Below are 15,067 nucleotides of genomic sequence, written 5' to 3'. Positions count from 1 at the left end.
TCTAAGTGTTGGGACATTTGGAATGTCAAATGTCATCTGAAAAAAACATAATAAAGTTGTATTAGTACAAAATTATCAATATAAACAAATTATAATTCAAATGCTATTAACTAACTTACCAATATATCTTGCCAAATAATGTTCCGATCACCCTCGGACACATGATCAAAAGATGGAATGAGAATACTAATCTTATCACGTGCCACTACTCCAAGGTATGATCGGAAGTCATCTGCATTGGGGCCAGTTGCCACACCCGTGGTGACATTCACATTCACCGGAGTTCTTTCACCACTATTTTTCCTGATTAATAGTTGTTTCATCCTAGTGGGTCCTCTAGTGGATCTGGGTGGGGGAGCCTCATCCCCTGAAGAATGTGGATGATCAGCCATATATCTGTCAAAATAAATAACAACATTAAATTTTCTTTCAAGACTTATGTAATATCATATAAATTAACAAAACATGTAATAGTATCCAAATTGAAAATTCATACATAAAGATATGGATTCATGATACAAAAGCAGGATCTGATGGAGCAGGGAAGGAAGTTCACACCTAACAATTCATCATATGTATATTCCCTCATCATGATCTGACCGAATTGCATGTACATCATCGTCAACTACAGATTGGTCATCCAACTTTGTTGTAGTTTGAAATGAATGGTTGTCAGCAATATCAATATTAATTAGATTGTCTTCGTTAACTTCAATTTGTTTTTTGCCTTGAAGAGCAACATACCAATGGTCAGACGAAGGATCTTTGACATAAAAAACTTGAGATGGTTGATGTACCATGATAAACGGTTCGTCTCGATAACCCACCTTGCGAAAATCAACCAGTGTCATACCCGAGTCATCTATTTTCACACCACTCTTATTGTCAAACCACTTACACTTGAACAATGGAACGGAAAACTTGGTGTAATCAACCTCCCATATCTCTTCTATTATACCATAATATCTCATTGATCCAAGTACAGGAGATTGATCTTTTGATGTGGAAAATTGAAGTGACTCAGCTTCTAAACTGACTCCACTATTTTGTACTGTGCTTTTATCATCCAAAGTCTTCGTATAGAATGTGCAATTATTGACTTCATAACCTGTACAACACACGACATCAAACTTCAAACCATTTGCAAGCCACAATAAAGTTTCAGAAGAATGTGGCTCTTTGTCAATTTCAGATTTGAACCAAGACATAAATGTTTTGTTATGCTCCATCAATTGCCCTTTCTCTGATTGTCTTGGATTTTTATTCTTAACAATGGTTTTGTGTGCTTCCAAAAAAGGGATCACCTCATCTGTGTTGTTCAATATATAAAGATGCGCTTGCAACAATTCTTCGCGATCTTTTGTCACCACATTGACACCTCGGATGCTTTTACTTGTAGAAAATTTATTCAACCATGCTGTGCGAGGAACTCCTATTGGATTCGTTGATGTCATGTAATCTGAACAAAACTCGATACTTTCTTCAGTCTGGGCACTATTGGAAGGTACCAAACTACTTTCAAAGCAGATCCATTTTTTTCTATCTGACCATTATCTTCAGTATTGTTTTTTGACTTGTATCGTGATAAGCCACATTTTGGACACTTTGTCAAAAATTCAAACTCTTTCCTATACAAAATGCAGTCATTAGGACAAGCATGTATCCTTTTATACTCCATACCCATTGGACAAAGAATTTTCTTTGCATCATAATTACGAGTGGGCAGTGTATTTCCATCTGGCAACATTTCATTCAACAACGTCAACAGTTCTGTAAAACTCTTATCAGTCCATCCATTGCTCGCCTTCAAATTCATGAGCCTTAACACCGCTGACAAACGTGTGAACTTAGTTGAACCGACATACAAAGGTGTTTCTGCATCAGTCGACATCGTCTCATACACATGAGCTTTGGCAAAATTTTCTGCTCCAACATCGCGGATCATGTCCTCCAATTTGTCTTCATCCGGTCGATCTTCTTCCATGGTGGAATCAGTAACATTTACACTTTGAGAGTCAGTGGGAAAATCCATTTCTTCGCCGTGCCAGATCCATGTTGTATAGCATCTTAGAAAACCATCACATATAAGATGTTCTCTAATTTGAGTTGCGTTCAACTTTCTCCCATTCAAACAGTTCACACAAGGACATCTAAATTTCACTTCATTATCAGTTCTCCCCTCATTACGTTGCGCAAATTGTATAAATTCCTCTACCCCTCTCTCGTACTCAACACTAATGCGTGGTAAATTAATCCAATTTCGATCCATACGTAAATATTCTACAAAATTACAATCATACAATTATACAATATATTCAACATACAATCAATTCAATCATACAATCAAACAATTAATAAACTATAACAATTTCATGCACTATCAAAATTAAAGCAAAAATTATACCATAATACATTACCAAAACTATAGAAACTTCATACATTACCAAAACTATAGCATTATGCAAAAATTAATGAAAAAATCACGTTAAAAATGCAAATGGACATAAATACCTGGAAGAGGAACGGCGGCGGAGAGGGTGAAAAACGCAACACAACGGCGGCGGCGGCGGAGAGGGTGAAAAACGCAAGGAAATCACGATTTTGATCGGCTAAAACTCGTTTTTATCGTCAAAAACGAATAATGACCGAACAATTTTGAGTTTAAACGGTTAAAAATGCAAAATCTGAGATGAAGGGTGGTTCGGAGGAAGAAGAAACGCGAAAACAGAGAGAACGCGCGAGGAAGACGATGCACTGTTCCAAGTTTTGTTTTTTAACTCTGAACAGGGGAATCTACCGCGGTTCACTACTTAACCGCGGTATAAAAGGGTTATATGCCGCGGTTTAACCCCCAACCGCGGCATATACTAATTTAAAAAATTATCAGAAATGGCATTTTTGAAATTATTTTCAAACTATATGCCGCGGTTCAGCGGGCAACCGCGGCATATACCTCGAAATATTTCAAATAAATATTAAATTAATTTCATATAGGCGAATATGCCGCGGTTCCCTGGGGAACCGCGGCATATACCCCTGAAACGTGTTCAGCACAACTGTCTCCCCAACTGCCTTTCAGGCAATTTCAGAAGTTACAGGGGGTATATGCCGCGGTTCTCTGGGGAACCGCGGCATATACCCCCTGTAACTTCTGAAATTCTCTGACTAGCAGAGAAGTTAAGACGTTACAGGGGGTATATGCCGCGGTTCCCCAGGGAACCGCGGCATATACCCCCTGTAACTTTTCAAATTCACTGACCCAGTCAGCACCTGCAATAAATTGGCAGGGTATATGCCGCGGTTGTGCAGAGAACCGCGGCATATACTCTGTTATTTAATTTTTTATTCATACGTGGCGTCAAAGGCAAAGTTTGACTGGGGTATATGCCGCGGTTCTACTGGGAACCGCGGCATATATGTTCGTTTTATTTACAAAACTGCCACCGCGCACCATTATGCTGCGGTTTTCGTTGAACCGTGGCATAATGTGCGCTGTAAAAACCCGATTTTTTACTAGTGAATGTATGGTTTCAGTTCTCAAGAAACCGAAACCTATAATTCTGCACCACGGTGAAATAATTAAAAAAATAACAGCAAATTTGAAAAATTTTAAAATTTCACATATTTATAGATCTCAGTTGTAAGAAAATCGAAACAAAATATATGGATGATTTCAGTTTCTTTGCCACCACAACTTATAAATTCGCAAAATTTTCAAAATTATCATCGTATATCTTTATTTGTAATATAAATAGAATCAATTTTACTATTATCACCTTCTTTAAAGATGGTGTATCACTACCAACAAGCATCTCATTCGTACTATGAACATTATTAATGATGAAAAATTTGGAGTGCCTTAAGAAGTACTATTTTTTAAATGATTATACTATGTTTTATACCATGCAAATGACCTACTATGTAAAATGATGATCAAATCAAACCAATTAGTCCAATTCCTCAATCAGACGTTAAACTAAATTTGACAGCAACAGCACCAAACTGGCTTTTACAATAAAATGAATTATGCAGTTGGGTTAAGTTGAGATGCTATGCATGAATGCATGATTCCATCACTCTTTTCATCACTCTCCGTCGCAACTGCCTCTCCTCCCTCTCTCTAGTAACTTCCTCCCCTCACTCTCGCTCAGTCTCACTCTCCAACTACAACATGGTTTCAATTTTCTTTTTCCTTCCCGTTGCCATGGTATTCAATCGGATCTCCATGGTTTCAGTGTTCTTCTTCATTATAGTGCCCTAATCTGCAATGGGTGTTTGGACCAGAGAGAGAATTGGAAGTGTCTTTCAATTGCCCGGCAGCTGTGATCAAAGGTGTTCCTTTCCGTTCAACTGTTTAAGCTTTATCAAACATTCAATTTCTTTGATTAGAAGTGGTAAAATTTAGCTTGAAATATATCATATAAACGATGTGTAATATAGTACCAGAAACATGCATTCAGTCTTGTATAATTGCTTAATATCCTAAATGTTTTACAAGCAGTTCACTCAAGTGAGGATATATATAACTAATGAGTACATGTGCTTATACTTTCGTTTAATTTCAAAACATTATGTTTGCTAACTTGACTGATTGACTGCATAATTTATTTTGCATGCCTATTAAACACTACCGAACTACCATAAACCTCTGCTTATAGGAAACTGGGTAAGCAAGAAGACATATTTTCACATGTAACTCTTCAATTTTTCGAACACTACTTTGTGTTAGCCACCATCCCATCCCATCCTTTCTAACACTATTTTTATGTTCATTTTTTTTCTGCAACTATATGACTAATATTTCAACTTTGTTGATAATTAGTTTATGTACAAGATCACGATGACTGACATTAATAGTTTTTTTTTAAAATTTTAATCTGAAAGTTTGAACTGTAAACCTTATCATTCATACTAATAATTTGTTTATTTTTCGTACTTATGAATGTAAAAAGCTACTTTGTAGGAATGTTGGCATTAGTTATTTTTTATTAATATTATGAACATAATATTAATTATTTTAATATTGTAAAAGAAATTAGTACGTTTCGATCATACTTTTTTAAAGAGAATTATTATTTTCTTTTTCAAAATTTTGTATAAAAGACCGACCACACAATTAAAAAGTGATAAACGGGTTTCTTAAAATATAAGAGTCATACAAAAGAAAAGACTGAAATTTATACCAAGACTAATTTGATTAGGTTTAATTTGAAAAAATATAAATTATTTTGACAATACTTTGGTTTAAGTTGTTGGATGTAATAAAAGAACCTTATATCCTTATCTACATTTATGCTAGCTGTCTGTACACATCAACGTTAGGGAAACATTTTGAAGTTTGAAGGGGGAGACATTATTGAACGAAAAAGATTATTGCTATTGTGTAGTTCTAAATGCACATGATGTGTGAGCATTTTCTATTCTATCTTGTATTCCACTTCTTGTCTTGTCTGGGCTCTGATGAGCCTGGTTATTACAAAAGCGTCATCCAGGGGACAAGCTGCTTATTCCAAAGCTTCAAGTGTAGTAGAGCAGACACATGGCTCTATCCGGACGCACACAGGCTAAAACAAACTCTTCGTTTTTCCTTTTTGTTATTGCTGATATATAAATCACCTTTATCTCTCTAATGCAGGTTGCATCATTCACTGGGGAGAGGCTACTAATAACTAAATACAATCAGCCCTTAATCAAGGCTTACATCAACGGAGTGCAGGAGGCAGAAGCTTCTGGTTTGGGTTAGAGCTGTCAAGTGAGTCCCTTTAATAAGATTTGGCCCTAACCCATGTGGGTTGGGGCCATAAAAATCCACAGGACCAAAAAAAATCCTTCACTAAAAAAGCCCACAGGGCTAAAAACCTCCCAAAGCCCTATGGGTTAGGACCAGCCCATGGGCTTTCCTTTTTACAAAATTTTAACTCCTCTCCTAGAGTTAAGGATGTGAAACTGCTATTTGTTATCAATTCATATGTTTGATAATAAACAGGCCACTTATTTGCGAGAAAATGGGAAATGTAACAGTTAGTGTGCAATCATGGACGATGATGTAATACAGAAAAGGTGATTCCATCAATATAATTCTCAATTTACTAAAAGAGTAGATCAGTAACACGGTAGAAGTTGAAGGCAGTGAATATTAGGACAGCAACCCCCACTATAGTAGAACTGCTTCTCCAAGGGTCTCTGAAGTAAACCCACCTCAATGTCCCCATTGCCCATTTCCAATCATTGTTGTAGTGTTCATTAACATCTTCCATGATCTGGTGGTAGCATGTTGAATTTGTCACATGTTTGCAAAGATCATTAACCAGATTTGCCAGTTCTTGATCACTTCCCAGTTCATGGACAATAATTTCTTTCTCAACCAGCAACTCTGCATCATCTTTGGAGTGAATAAAACAGTCAATCAGAGAAACATAGTTGCAGATGTAAGGTTCTTCAGGATAGTGACACTGCTCAAATGCAATTAGGTTCCTCAGAACACACTCTGTTGTGTGGTCTACTTTCAATTGGGGATCTGAAACCGAGCTTTGAACAACTTGCAGCATGGCAAACAAACCAAGCAAAGAAACCAGCTGAAGAATCGTTTCTTCTCAAAGGGAAAAAATACCAAAGAGGAAAACTATACAAACAAGAATGCATAAAAATCAGAATCAAATGTAAAATGAAACTTGCTCATAAATTCCTTATAAATTAACAATATTATTAACTACTTGCTTCACAAAATTAACCACATGGTGTCATTAACCCCTTATAAAGCAAACTTAACCAGTGTGAAATATTTCAATAAGCTAATGATTATCCTAACCACATAAAAGTTATTCTTGCTTTTCTAGTGGATCCATGTTGATTTTTACAAGCAGATATTAAATAGGGTAAATTGTAATAAAGATACAGATAAAAACAAACCTAATTTAATGTAAACATATTTTATTGCCTCGGATAGATATCACAATTTACAAGCACCTAAAGCAGGATTTATCATATTCAATAAATTTCGGCTTTAAAAAAGGATGAATTTTTTAAAAACAAGATAAATTAAGAACATCTTCTGCACATTTAAGCAAGCTGAAAGGATCCTCTTTCAAAATGAATTTGCTACCTTTTCTATAAAAGAAAAAGTATGCCACTAGTTTCATTACCCATTTTCTAAGATTAATAAAGAGCATATCTTCATCTGTACTCTGATCTCCACATCTTTCATACTATCGTAATCTTTATTTGTCATCACAAATCAGTGTGGCCAATATATTGTTTCAACTTCCCACAACATTTATACAACAAAATAGCACACACCCAGACAACTACAATAGTACCTGTTTGTCTTTCAAAGACATTTTCAAATACAGTTATATTTTCTCACTTATTTTTTTCACCTCGTTTTTCATTTTTTTACTCACACACCTAAAAAATAAAACCCAAAATAAATGGAGTGTATTCTTCTATGCAGAGTTAAACTTCTTTTGCTTAACGTTTTTCCTAGATAAAGATATGAAGAGTCAATGAAATTGAAGCCAAGGGTTAGAACTTTGCGTTTAAAAAATTATCAACTAAAGAATGGCTGAGAAAAACTAGTGACATGCAAAGTTTAATCCACCATTCATTCTAATAAACAGACTTGTAATTAGTGTTGAGACAAGTAAAGAAATTTAGCATATTTGAAAGGCATAAAACAGAAGACAAAAACATATATTCCACCCGTTTACATACCTTTAAATTCAAATCAGAGCATAGACAGAAGACAGAAACATTATGGTATTAAATAACACTGTTTTCCACTCTACCCATCAACTAGCATACACAGAGCACTTGTATATACAAAATCATTAAAAATTTGCACAAATGTATATACAAAATCAGAAAGTGGTATACAAAATTTCAGAGGAAAAATAAAACAAGGGTAAAGGACCAACCTGTTGCAACAATGAAGAACACAGTGAAAGAACGTTGAAGGACGAAAGGGAGTTCGCAATAGCTGTGAATAGCGAATCAATTCTTTAGTTATTAATGCCAAGAAAATGATGGAGGAAGTGAGCCCCTTGGCCTTGCGGAAGGGAGAGAACGAAGAAACCGAGTCGTGGAAGAGAAGAATCCACGAAACCGAGTCGTGGAAGAGAAGAATCCACGAAAGATGTTGAGTGAAAAGAAGGAATTTCGGATTGAGGGCCAGCCCCACCCTATCCCAAACCCAACCCTCCTCCTAGGGGCTTTGGGGCTGGGGCTTCAGAAAAGCCCCCATTAAATGGGCCAAAGAAAATGGGCTTAATTTTAAATGGGGCTAGGGCCAGCCCATGGGTTGGGGTTCAGCTGACAGCTCTAGGTTTTGGTATGCTATATTTCGTCTTTATCTGCAGCTATGCTTTGGGCATTTGGTTTAGCGCGAAAGTGTCAGTGGTTGTGGAAACTTCACTTATGGACACGTTATTATGAAAAAAATGTAATTTTCCTGGTTGTTGGACTGTCGGTACTTTGGTATTCATGATACTGTGGAATTATTGGGTACGATCAGGCCAAGGAATTTGTCTTAGGGATATATGGTATTCTTCGGTTCAAGAATAGGGTCTGCGTTCCGGCGAAACTAGATTTGAGAAAACTAGATTTGAGAAGGATGATATTGAAGGAAGGGCATAAGAGTTGCTTAGTTTACACCTGGTATGATTAAGATATATAAGAATTTGAAAGAATATTTTGGTAGGATGGAATGAAGAGGGATGTAGCAGAGTATGTGTCGTCTTGCTTGGTTTGTCAGAATGTTACAACTTTGGTATTCATGATTTTGGTTTTAATTAGTTCAATGAAATTCATTCAAATGTATTGCAAACACTAGGTATGGACAGAAAAGAACTTCATAATGCATGCATGAATTAAGTAAAGAAAATTAGCTTAGTTATTTAATTTATGGGTTTAGATTTATGTACGAAGCTTTTGTAAAAAGATATAGTAATTTGTAGTATTGTGATTAAGGACGTATGTTTAGTAATTTAATTATTGTATTATTTATTTTTTTATTTTTTCATTTTAATATTTCAAATCATTTTTTCAAAACATATGTAACTCGTAAATATTATTTTATATTAACAACTTGGTAATCTTTATTTTTTATCTTTAAAATATTTTTTAATTAATAATATCAATCAAATTACTTACAAAATTTACTTTTCAATCCATTCATTATCTATCAACTTCAAATTCTTAAATAAAACAAACATTTTACTTTTAAATATCTTCAAATCCATTTATTATCTCTCAAATCTATCTTCAAATGTAATCACACCCTGAGGATTATTAGAAAGGGTTTAAAGAAGAAAGCGAGTGAAAGAACAAAGCAAGAGGCGGAAGAAATTAGATAGAATAGTTTCTTTTTAATTATTTGTTTATAAAATTAATCAAAAATATATTTAATTATATACATTTGTTGGGATTTGAAATAAACCTACACTAATTTTCCGAGGTTTATAAATAAACCTTTGATACTTAAAAGAGGTTCTAAAAAACCTTTAAAAATCTATTTTTACTTAAATCCATTCTTAGAGTTATATTAATCTTCAGTAAATACTTCTGTAAAATACAATTTTTTTAGTAATTACATTACAAATACAATTATAAATAATTAAAATAATAATAATTGTATATAAATTAAAATAAAAGTTCTCAAGAGAAAACTATGTAAATTCTTTTGTCTTAGTAATTGATTTTTCTACAGAACATGTTATATGCAGTTAATGAACTATGAAAAAAAGAATTGATTAAAATACACTTATATAAAAAAAATTCATAATATTAAAGATTCTTATCAATTTATTATTTATTTGAGATGGTTGAAGAAAGACTTATAAAAAAAAATCACACATTAATATTTTCCTTAAAAAAACACAAGTAACTGCCAATTCAAAAGGAAAAACTGCACTGGTTAAATGTTGATAGGGTTTTTATCAAGCGTAATTTCCCTTTTCTTTTTATTTATATAGAAACTGAAATCGAAATCAATGACTAAATAGAGGATAATAAAAACGATTAGTCGCATAACAATTCACAAAGTTCAAAACTGAATGTTGTAACATTCCAAATATTTCACACTTGATAATTCATAATTCTTATATATTAACATTACATTTACGGTAACATCTCGTAATCTCACTCTTTAAAATTTTCTAGTTGATATAAGTTTATACATGTTGTAAAAAAAATCATAATTATAACTTGAGTTCTTCTACTTTATTCTTCTATCTTTTCCTTCTTTGGCACTGAGTCAGACGATATTCCTTCATCTGCTCCCGTATAACGAATTATACGATCATCGCACATACCCAAACACAAAACACAAACAAGTAGGGTAAGCTAACATGCAACCAATCATTTATGTAACATGCATATTTACTTTGATGCACTCAACAAACCTCAGATAATAATTATGTCAGACACACTCATACTATCATACAACAATCACATCATATATACTCATCCATTACTTTGATACACATGGTAAAATGACATCGCAAGACTTGTTACTTTATAAACCGACTCGTCCAGACTAGAATGATTACCGAGCTATGGCGGGTCTTGCACTCGTGGTGGCTTATGAAACTTGGGCTCCCCCACCCTACCACACTCACGAGGTTAGTCCGTTATCACTCACCTTGGATCATACTGAAGCACCCAAGACTAGGACCTCCTGCTACTCCTCACCACATGGTTCAATCCTCTCTAAATGAGAAGAAAGATCATTGGAGTTTCAGGATAACCCCCAAAACTGAGCTACCATGCAATCATTCTACACACCCCCAGATCACCACCATGTATCCTATCCTTGAGGATCATGGAATTACGTCCATGAACCATACTGTCATTTTGAAACTTAACCCAAGACATGAATAACCAGATATCATCATATTATCATAGTGAATCCAACATATCTCATACATTCACATACTTTCCACATAAATCACATCATGTTCAGACGCATAAATTGAAATCAAATATAATAAAATACAATCATCACAATTATAATTCATAATTTTTGTATAAATGGTCCAAAAACAGAAATTAAGCAATATTGAGATCCCTGAGAAGATACGAAATTAATATCTCTAAATCTGTAACTCTGGTCAAAGTAATTCCCTATGTGTTAGAAACTACATATTAAAATTTCAGGTTGATTTACAGTTAAATAGATAGATATTGAGGTTTTACCAAGGTAACTCAGGGACATAATTTTAAGTGGTTTTCGGTTATACTCAAAATGCGGAACGAATTCCTCTAAGCACAGACATCTAATTACAAATCTGAACGGTCAATCTAACGGTAAATGAAATATATATGAAATTTTTTACCATGATAACTTAAGAACAGAAATATAGTGTTCATCATATTTTTTCAAAACTTCAAAATTACTTTCTCAAAACATACACTTCCAATTACAAATCCGATCGGTCAAAGGGTCTTAATATATCCTAAGAATCATATATCCCATTTTTAGGTTGATCTAACGGTCAAATAGGTCAGAATCTATATTTTACCGAGGGAACTCACTACAAAAAAGTAGGGCATTACCGAAGGCCAGAAGCCCTCGGAAAACGCCAAAAGCCGTCGATAATGGACGTTTACCGAAGGCCTATCGACGGCCAAAAATCCTTCGGTAAATCCCTTGTCGCTAACCATTACCGAGGGCTTCTGCCCTTCGGTAATTACCGAGGGTCAGAAGCCTTCGGTAATTACCGAAGGGCGAAAGCCCTCGGTAATTACCGAAGGGCGAAAGCCTTCGGTAATTACCGAAGGGCGAAAGCCTTCGGTAATTTCCGAAGGGCAGAAGCCCTCGGTAATGAGCATTCGAGGGTATTTACCGAAGGGCGGAAGCCTTCGGTAATGGCCAGACGAGGGCATTTACCGAAGGGCAAAAGCCTTCGGTAAAATGCAGAGCAGGTTTTAGAGAAATGGTTTTCCCTCTGCAACCCAGACCTGTATAACAAATTTAATTTACAAACAGACCTGCATAACAATTTTCAAACACATACAAACATGCATAATGTGCATCTCAAAGATCCAATCAATGATCAATATCCAAGGCACATCAAATAATCCACAGGACATCCATTAATGTATAAATAATGTATTTATAGTTCAAACATAAAACAATGTAACACAAGGATGTTGTAACATCCAAAGTCTGTAAGTACATCTAACATTGAAATGATATCAACTCAAAATGTTCTAATATCCAAATGTTTGTCTAACAAGTAATAAGAAAATGAAACCTAATAATGTACATAACTATCATCAGAATGATTTTCATCATCCTGCTCCTCTATTGATGGCTGGACTGGTGTGGGTTGGACTGATGAGGGTTGGACTGATGAGGGTTGGACTGAAGTGGGCTGCTGAGTGGCAGCAGGTGATGAGGACGGTCGTGATTGGGTGGGAGGGATATTTTGTACGTCCTGTGAGGTTTGAGGCAAGACAGTCATGACCAGGGCCTTAAAATTTGAAAACTCTGCTCTGAGATCAGTGAGCTCCTGGTCACGTTGATGGAGTTCATGCCTGAGTTGAAGAACCTCGTCAGGAGTACTGGTGGAAGAAGAAGGCTGGTGCTTCAGAGTACCTCCTCTGGATGCTGTATAGTTTGCAGCAAGCTGTCCCGCACCATACACTCGTCCCTTTTTCTTCCCACCAACGGTGTCGATCCAGCACTGCGTCCTACGGATGTCATCATCTGCATTACTGGCATCATCCGGTGTAGGAGCTGACTCATGTTCAGATCTAACCTGTGAAAGTCTCGTAGAAAAGTCTTCCTGTTCAAACATTAAAAGCAATGTCAGAGAACGACAGTATAACAGAAATAAAAAATTAGTAATAGTGTTATTTGCTTACATGAGTCTTCCGAGATCTTTCATCAACAAATTCATTAGTTCCCTTCCGAACATGAGTCTGTGCAAAGACCTCATCAACATGGACCGCCCGTCCTAGAGCCTGTGCCTGTAACATAATTAAGAATTACAAGCGTACATATGAAATACAATATACATAACTTGTGTATGAAAGAAAAAGTTATGTAATGAGATTATACCATACGAATGGCATGCTCATGAATGGTGATCGACCCACCAGTATGCAGGGTGCCACCCCTTTCAGACGCTCTGTTCCGCTGGGCTTTGGCACACTTATTGCGGAACTCTACTGTATTCCAATGGGCCAGTAAAGAGTTCCAAATGTGCTCACCCAGCCAGTTAGGGCGCTGTGCTGCATTCCGGGCATCCCTAAACATCTCTGACAGCCGATGAGATGCTTTCATGTGGAAATTTCTGTGTATCTGAGTTTCATGTTCAGGTTTCCACTGCACCTTCATCTGTAACATTAAAGAGAACAAACATTAATTACAGAACATACTAAAATATTCCCAACATTAGTGTAATAGATTGCTCACTTGAAAGCGCTGCCAGAATGGCTTCCTGTCGTCCTTAGGTATTGCTCCCCAAGTAGGCCATGGAGTTAAAAACTGTTGCTTTATTGAACGTGTGATGGCCTGGGAAGCAACCCTAGATGGAATAAACCTGCATAACAAAACTCATTTCAATTACAATATGGTTTAAACATCAAATGATATCAACAGATTATAAACTTACCCTTTACCATAGGGCTCAATCCATGGTCGATCATGGAGGGGCGGGTCAAGATCTTCAGCATCACCACTTGAATCTGGATCACCAAGTGGTGTGACGGTCTCAGAAGGAGGTACAGAAGATGAGGAAGGTATAGAAGTAGGGTCAGAGAGAGGAGTGGGGGTAATAACAATAGGGGGAGGAGTGGGGCTGGCAATAATAGGAGGAGGAAGAGGGTCTGTGGCAGGGGTTGTAGAAGGGTGTGCTGCAGGAGGAGGAGAAGGGTCTACTGCAGTGGTAGTAGAAGGGTGTACTGCAGGAGGAGGAGGAGTGGGGTCTACTGCTGGTGTAGGAGTCTGTATAATAGGGGTAGGAGGAGGCCCCACAGATGATGAACTACCGGGAGCAGGGGTAGGTAGTCTAGCAGGCACCCTAAGTACATACTTTGGTGTCTGCCGTTGCCTCTTTGTAGGCCTTGCTACCCCTTTTCCTTTATCAGGACGCTCTGAACCTTGTCCTGTCATTACTGCATTGAAATGGTTACAAACAAAGCGAATAAATATAAATAAATAAAGAAGGATGAATTGTTTTCAAAGTCAATGTACAAGTAATTGCATACAACTTAAAGATGGTATTTTAGATAATGGTAATGAAATGATAGTCCAATTTGCTACAATAGATGTTCAACATTCAATCATCGTCATCATGATCATCATCTTCATCTTCATCTTCATCATCGTCTTCTTCTTCTTGTTCTTCTTCTTCATCGTCATCATCATCATCATCTTCTTCTTCTTCTTCTTCATTTGCTTCTTCTTCTTCTTCTTCTTCTTCTTCTTCTTCTTCTTCTTCTTCTTCATCACCTTGTACTGTTGCTTCTAATTCATCTCCATCACCATCAGGGTCGACTAATGCGGTTATACGTTCAACTTCGATAATTTCTTGTGGTTGTGACATTTGGTCAAGTTGGTAGGCTACATCTTCCTCAACTTCATTTGAGTCTATGCGACCTCTAGGCTTCGTTTGTATTGCTACGGCCCAACCACGCTTGTCAATATTGCGAAATGGTGGATATGACACATAATAAACCTGTCTCACATTAGATGGTAGAATGAAAGGATCAAAAGGCCCATATCTTAATCTCTGGTTCAGTTCGACAATATTAAAGCGTGGATCGACTCTAGTACCAGCTCTAGAAGGATCAAACCATTCACAATAGAAGAGTACCACTCTGTTTGGAGAAGTAGTGCTGTTGTACTCTAACTCATATATTTTATGAATGATGCCGTAGAAATCATCATAAGACCCCTCTGTTAGGCCCTTGACATACACGCCACAATTTGATGTTTTCTTTCCTTTAGACCATTCATGTGTATGGAATTTGTAACCATTGATGAAGTAAGTGTGCCATTCTTTGACACATCTCATTGGCCAATTGGAGAGATGTCTTAACTCTTGAACCGTGGGAGTTAATG

General features: G+C 36.3%; 1 protein-coding gene and 1 pseudogene across 1 annotated transcript; both read right to left on the bottom strand.

Annotated features, from left to right (window-relative positions):
• Window positions 1-5,971: 5,971 nt before the first annotated feature.
• On the bottom strand, window positions 5,972-7,337 carry LOC148200731 (putative UPF0481 protein At3g02645; annotated as a pseudogene).
• Window positions 7,338-12,067: 4,730 nt separating this feature from the next.
• On the bottom strand, window positions 12,068-14,344 carry LOC148200730 (uncharacterized). Its single transcript, XM_088114427.1, has 5 exons — window positions 13,617-14,344; window positions 13,418-13,544; window positions 13,061-13,339; window positions 12,865-12,969; window positions 12,068-12,785 (listed from the first exon to the last, which is right to left on the bottom strand). The coding sequence occupies exons 1-5, from the start codon at window positions 14,114-14,116 to the stop codon at window positions 12,252-12,254; spliced, it is 1,545 nt and encodes a 514-aa protein (XP_087970553.1). The 5' UTR covers window positions 14,117-14,344; the 3' UTR covers window positions 12,068-12,251.
• Between the last annotated feature and the right edge of the window lie 723 nt (window positions 14,345-15,067).

Source organism: Vigna umbellata, chromosome 4 (assembly GCF_029865625.1).
Source record: "Vigna umbellata cultivar VRB3 chromosome 4, Vumbellata_1.0, whole genome shotgun sequence".
In the NCBI taxonomy this organism is placed as follows: domain Eukaryota; kingdom Viridiplantae; phylum Streptophyta; class Magnoliopsida; order Fabales; family Fabaceae; genus Vigna; species Vigna umbellata.
The sequence above is the reverse complement of the archived record's forward strand: the minus strand, read 5'-3'. Positions and strand labels throughout refer to the sequence as shown.

Excerpts from the sequence above, each read along its gene's own strand:
- LOC148200730 (XM_088114427.1), bottom strand. The coding sequence starts at position 14,116 with ATGACAGGACAAGGTTCAGAGCGTCCTGATAAAGGAAAAGGGGTAGCA. Across the intron at positions 13,340-13,417 it reads CATTCTGGCAGCGCTTTCAA|ATGAAGGTGCAGTGGAAACC; the intron begins GTGAGCAATCTA and ends TTAATGTTACAG. Across the intron at positions 12,786-12,864 it reads AAAGATCTCGGAAGACTCAT|GAAGACTTTTCTACGAGACT; the intron begins GTAAGCAAATAA and ends ATGTTTGAACAG.